At 37.9% G+C, this 6,659-nt stretch overlaps 1 protein-coding gene across 1 annotated transcript in view; it reads right to left on the bottom strand.

Annotated features, from left to right (window-relative positions):
- Positions 1–342: 342 nt before the first annotated feature.
- Positions 343–6,659, bottom strand: part of arid1b (AT rich interactive domain 1B (SWI1-like)) — a 708,988-nt gene continuing 702,671 nt past the window's right edge. Inside the window, 2 exon segments of the mRNA XM_028797431.2 lie at positions 343–2,083; positions 2,085–3,371. Coding sequence (XP_028653264.2) covers positions 1,640–2,083; positions 2,085–3,371 — 1,731 coding nt within the window. The 3' untranslated portion in view covers positions 343–1,639.

The following is a 6,659-nucleotide window of genomic DNA, read 5'->3' as shown; positions in this document are numbered from 1 at the left end:
TAAGCCCTCTCTATGCAGTAACAACAGTTTCTGATTTACACACGCTTGAGATGCGGGCGACCAAGGGGCTCCCCATCAGCTTTCTCCTCTCTAGAGGTAGATAAAGCCTGTCACATCTGGCTGCTTCAGATACTCAGTCTCCAAAGGAATTTCTTGAAATCGACCCCCACAAGGCTTCGCTGAATGGTACCATAGAAATGCACAAAAAAACCGACAAGACACATGACGATATTTAGCGGCCAAAATGAGAGGTCTCGAGTTACTTGCATCTCCAGATGGCTACGACTACAGGTCTGCTTTTATGACCTCTTATGAAGTATTCAAGAACATCCACCACAGTGCTTAACAAGATTTAATGTACATTTATTCTTAACATGTGGAACATATAGTAGAAAGAACAGATGCTGCATAAATGATATTCATTAAAATCAGAGGAAAGAGAGGAATTTACATCAATTCTTGTGTCTGATACCTACATTATCTGAAATACAAATATGCTGATTTGCGTCACTGAAACCAAATCTCAGCATTTTGTTTTTAGTTATTTTTTATGTAACCATTTCTTGTGGTAAATAACCACTTCTTTCTTTCCTTGACAATGAAGCAATTGTGGATATCAGCTGCTCTCCCAGAAATGGAGCATGACTTTTTACATACAGAAACTTTTACAATACCCTCAAGTAGGAGATATGGCCCAAATAAAATATTAATAATAATAATAATAACAATAATAATAATAATGAGAACTATACCATTTAAGTCACCTTATAAAAAAATAACTGTAACAAAACAAAGTTGAAAGCAAAAGAAACACACACAAATTAACAACCCAAGGAACAAGCAAATATATAAAAAAGGCCAGGGGCATTTTCAATATACAACTTCTATATACATCATGGCCTATATATATATAATTATTTTAAAAAAACATATAAAATGAAAAACAAAACTGCTGAAGACTTTCCGTAAGAGTAGGTAAAATGCAGGAATTGAATTTGACATAGTAGTAACATTGTATTGTTGAGAAGATGGGACAATACTGTACCCTACTGGTAAAAGGTTTTTACTATAAAACATTAAAATCACTCATATTGTCTAGAACGTTAGAAAAAAGGATCCTCAGCTTTTGATGACACATCAGGTGTTGACTTATAGTATTTCTTTTGAATTCAGTAATGAAACAAGTGATTATTTTATTCATTTAACATGACAATTTTACCAGTGACATTTCGCAATACCTTTAACTTAGGAGGGCTCACAATAAAAAACAAGCAAAAAAAAAAAAACCTCTTAAAATTGTTAAATTTTCCAACACAGCTATAAAGAACAAAATAAGAAGAATTCATATAAATACTCATTAGGAACTTTGGCTTTAAAAAAAGTTAAACAAAAATACAGAAAAAGAAAACAAAACATACAAACACACAAACACCGATGATCACACATATTAAAATCATTTTTAATTCCAAATGTGCCGAATGGGGCAGAGGAGCAAATACTCATCTATATTATTATTATTATTATTATTATTATTATTACTACTACTTTATCTCATTTAAATAAAAAATATAAACAGCCAATTATATGTGACCTTTTCCCCCATGTCTCTTCTCACACATGCTTGGCCCTACCACTTCTGTCATAAGCGCCCAATCTGAAAGAGTACTTCACAAACAGTGGACGCCACTATAGAGTTCAGAACTGAAGATATGGAAATGTCAAGCAGCCGGCTTTCATACAGAAGAAACTCGGAGCGGTTCTCCTCTAATTTAGCCATGGCCAAAAGTGCTCTGGCTGCTCGGCACATCATATTAATGCTTGGTGGATCCATATGCGAGTGCTGCATTTGCAGGAGGTTGTGCTGGCTTTGTTGGTACTGAGCCATTGTAACTCCATCCTCCAAAAAGCTAATTAAGTTCCCAATGCTTCCCTTCTGTACAGCAATAGCACGGGATGCTAACATGTCCCCTTGGGCAAGGTTAGACAAAATTGCCACTGACATTTCTCGGTACACTTGATTCTTCCGGTCCCCTACATATCGAACCAAGGTAGAGTAAAGCTTCTCTTGTCGACTAAATGGGGGGGGTGGCAAGAATAAGGTCCACATTGCTATCATGAATGCTAAGCTTGCAAAGTGTCTCAAGGACAAGTCTCTGGGGAGTTAGAGCAGAGTTTATGCCCACTGTGGGAAAGGGGTCTTGCGCCTCAGCTGAAGGACATACCATCCAGTGGAGGAGACCATCAATGATAGGCAAGCAGATATTTTCGGAATAAGCAGATAGGTCTAGCTGCCCAGCAATGTTAGCCAAAGTGACTAATGTGTTTTCTCGTAGGACCTGCAGGCAGTCCCACCACCATTCATTCTTACTGCACGACAACCCCTTAAATTTCTCCTCTTCCTTTTCAAAGGCTCGCTTTCTTTCAGGATGTCCATGGTGTAACAGAACTAGTTTTCCTAAAATAAGGACAAGCCCAGGATGCTTAGCCATCTCTGCATCATTACCAGGCACAAACGATAAGTTCCGCACAATGTTGGATACACACATACAGCGCTTTGCCAGCGACTCCTGCCAGTCTAAAATGGTGAACAGTGGACCCTCATCATGACCTTTCGGTTCATCCTCCAAAACGTTGATATTTTTGTGATTCTTGGTTTGGTAGACGCCAAATGGAAAATTACTAGAATGAGTGGGAGAACTTGTGGTTTCCTCTTGCAGTTGTCCAGAATGGGTATTCAACATATCATCAATGGTTGCCATAATACTCTTTACTATGTGCTTCTCTGGCTCTTGATGGTCAGCTTGGCTATCCCTCTGTTCAGAGTTTAAATTTGCTTCGGGACTTATGTAGCTTGTCCTAGTAAACAAATCCATTTTACATTCAAAATGGGTCTGGATGTGTTTTGTGGAATCACCTCCACCAATCTGCCAAAGGAGGAGGCTGCTATGAAAGTTTTCTACTTGTCCCAGCTGGTCTGAGCAGTCCACCACAAAGTCATCCTCTCGGTGTACCACCTTCAGTGGTAGCTTGTCAAATTTGCTGGCCTGCTTTGGGGTTTCCTCAGGCTTCTCGCATGTTTGTTCTTCACTATCTATTCCACTATCACCATCTTGGTTTTCCTCTTCCTCAACCTCCTCTGATTTGGATGTGTCTGGCTTTCCCAAGCAGTATATTTTTTTATGTCCTTCACTTTCACTGTCTTCTGTGATTCCATTGCTGACAGGGTAGAATAGACTTTCCTTTACATCATTAACAGTTTCAGAAACAGTTTGTAGATCTGACGCACCAACTTCATACTCTTGAAGAATACCAAAGATTTCAATCAGGCATCTTCTGAAATATTCCACCAATAGCTCTAGGAATCCAGGCAACTAAAAAAAATAAAATAAACGCTAATCAGACAGAAGAACCACATTACACACACAGGATGTCCTCATATTTAAGGCATTCAGTTCACAAGGCTGCTATAAGTTCATCACTGGCACACTGAATGTCACACATAACACGTCAGTGCTTTAGTTATATAAATATGGAAATGGCTGCTCTATCCACTTGTGACTTGTAAGTAGGCATCAGCTGAATTAGACAATGTCAAATTATAATTCTATTAACAAGTCAGGTGGTGTTGCACTGGATCTTCTACCCCAGGATGTATTCAGCTGCACTTTGATATAAATTTTATTTATTTGCATTCTTTTATGCATTACTAATGCGAAGGTGAACAGGTTATTTGCTTTATTTAAAGGAATTATTTAGCATTTAATGGTCATTAGTCCAAATTCACCAACCACCAAACAGGCTTAATTGTGTAAGATGTTAATTACTGAACGTCAATGCTGAAAATGCCACTGCTCACAGCACAAGGGAAACTTGATTAATGAAAACTCAAATTTCGGGTTCACATATTCAGATTTGTTTTTATTGGACTAATTACACGCCTGAAGAATTTCTGTTTCAACAGAATATAACTACTTGATTTCTGCTTCCACTTTAAAGTGAAGCAAATATCATTACCACTTCCATTAATTCTGATACTCTCCTACTAGATAGAAATACAGACTATGACGTTAAGACTTACAAAAATTGCAGGTTTAAGTCAACAGTGAACCAGCTGGGCAATACATCATTAAAGGATAAATTGGGTATTTTTCAAGTCCGTTATTTCTTCACAATCACAATACAGTATAAATTAATTTACTACATAAATCAATGTTCCAAAGTGAAGCATATTTAAAAATATTAAAAAATAACTAGCCTGCTCTTGTGTTTTATAATGAGTCCGATTACTAAGAAACACCTTACAACATACCGAATGCGTCCACTTGGAAGTAGCAAAAGTTTCAATCTAAAAAAATTAGATTTTTTCCTAAATGGCACCTATTTTCTTCTGTGTTCTCATTTTGTGTAGCTTGCACAACGCGATTCACTGCATTTTGCAGAATCATAGCGAGCAATGCATGTAACAGTTTCATGGAATGTTATACACAAAATAATAAATCGGAACTTAACTGATTGTGCTACACTGCATTTTTAATAAAAGACTTATAGTTTTTGAAAGAGCCAAGCCACCTGTAGTTGGTATTCGCACATGATCAAAAAAAATGTTGTAAATAAACAAAAAGTGAAGAATGTGCGATAGAGCCCAATCATGATAAAGCAGAATGAAGTTGCCACAAGCCAATAATCACTTTTTTCAATGCATGAGGAGTCACTAAAGCGGAGGATATAGTAATAAAAGAATGAATGAGAATGTTTTTAAGTGAGTAAACTCACTGACACACTGATGCCAATGAATTTATAATCACATGGGGCGAACACGCAAACTCTGTGCAGACCCTGGTGCTACGAGGCAGGAAGGACAGCTCTGTGCTACCACTCTATGCTAAAATGTCTGTATTAAACTTAATAAATGTCACCCTGATTAAAAGTAAAAGTATGTTTGTAACACTTGTTCAGTTCTTGTTATTTGATTGCTTGATCTTTCTCTTGGTAGACCACCGAAGTACACGTGTGCAATATCATATTTTTGAATATTTTTGCAAAATAATGAAATAAGCTTCTGTGTAGTGAAAGAATGTAAGCGATTGTATGTCTTTCACTTATCATTGTTTACTTGTCTACAGAACAGAAACAGCAATTTACAACTGGACACCAACATTCAATGTTCACAACAGCACTTAGCAATGACTTTCCATGGTGAATTTATGCTCCTGGCCTTGTAAGACGAACAGCAACATGAAGCACACAGCCAGTTTCCTTTTAAAAATGGCTGAATCTCAAAAATGTATTTTACTTTTTGCATTCTTTCCTTCTTAAAACAGTATGGATTGCATCAATATTTATCAAATATTAATGCAACTGTTTTCATCAATATTTGATAACATTTTGTGGCTTGAAAAATGGATGTATTTTGGAAGTTTTAATTTTTTTTTTACATTAAGATCACAGGACCCATTAGCACCATTATAGAATATAAGAGTGGGCTCGTCACTTTATAAAATAAGTTTCACTTCAGAACACAATCTCATGTGGCATTACTATACACCATGATTGTGAAGAAATAATTTTGACTTGAAAAGTACCGAACTTATCCTTTGAGATACTTCCACACTTATCTATTTTGTTGTATCATTTCTGCAGTCGCATGGTGGGCAATTTGCAGTACAACAATAAATCCAATTATATTCTATGGACCCGGTTATATGACTGCACAGAAACACAGTGTGTTTTTGGTTTGCAGCCTATTTATGTATAGAGATGTAGAACAACGCACCTTCTTGCACTTTAACGTGGAAGTCTTCCCCTTGCCGCTTCTTAGCAACTGCTCTTTCCTGTTTCTAACAGATAAGCTGATCCAGACACTGTGAAGGAATGTACTGAATATTTTTTCTGTCTCCAATACATCTTTAGGGTTGCAAATACTATGATTGCCATTATAATTATCATAACAACATGCCATACAAGTTAACAAAATGTCAGAAACTGACAGGAAATTACTTCAGTATTTTTGTTTTTTCCTTTTTCACAAGTGAACATTATTTAAACACAGAATGACAGGTTGATGCATGTGGAATCAGCACATGAAAATGGATAATCCTTTATATGTTAAAGCTGTAATGAGGGCGGATTGTGGCAAAGTGCAGAGTCCTGGACTGGATACAGGTGCATGTGTGAATGTGCACACACTGCTCTAAGGTTGATTGGGGTGCATTCTGGTAAAAATGTAAGTGGGTTGGTCAAGCGTGTCATTCAAACCTCAGAGCAGGTGTAGGACAGCACCAACTCCCAATAGGGGCAACAAAGGGAGCCTGCATGGTGAAATCGAGAGAAAGAAAAACAAAGAACAGAGGTTAAGGGTGTAAAACGAGGAATAGGTTGGTGGTTGGGAGTATGCCCCAGGGACATGAGTGGCCGGCCTACACTCGAGTGTGGGACTGAAGAAGGGATGCTCCTATCGAGCTAAACAATGGGGGTAGGTAGGAGTGGCTCCGCCATGTAGGGTCTCCCTTGCAGGCAGCAAATGACTGGCAGAGAGAGACATGAGTCGGGTTTAGGGTAGTGTCCTGCAGATGCCAATGGAATGGCAGTGGGAACTCGAACTGTGATAAAAGAAAAACTGCGCCTGTTGGAGGACGTCTCCTCTTGCTGCCAGGCACTGA

This window comes from Erpetoichthys calabaricus, chromosome 3 (assembly GCF_900747795.2).
Source record: "Erpetoichthys calabaricus chromosome 3, fErpCal1.3, whole genome shotgun sequence".
Taxonomy (NCBI): domain Eukaryota; kingdom Metazoa; phylum Chordata; class Cladistia; order Polypteriformes; family Polypteridae; genus Erpetoichthys; species Erpetoichthys calabaricus.
This window is presented reverse-complemented; position numbering and strand designations above follow the sequence as displayed.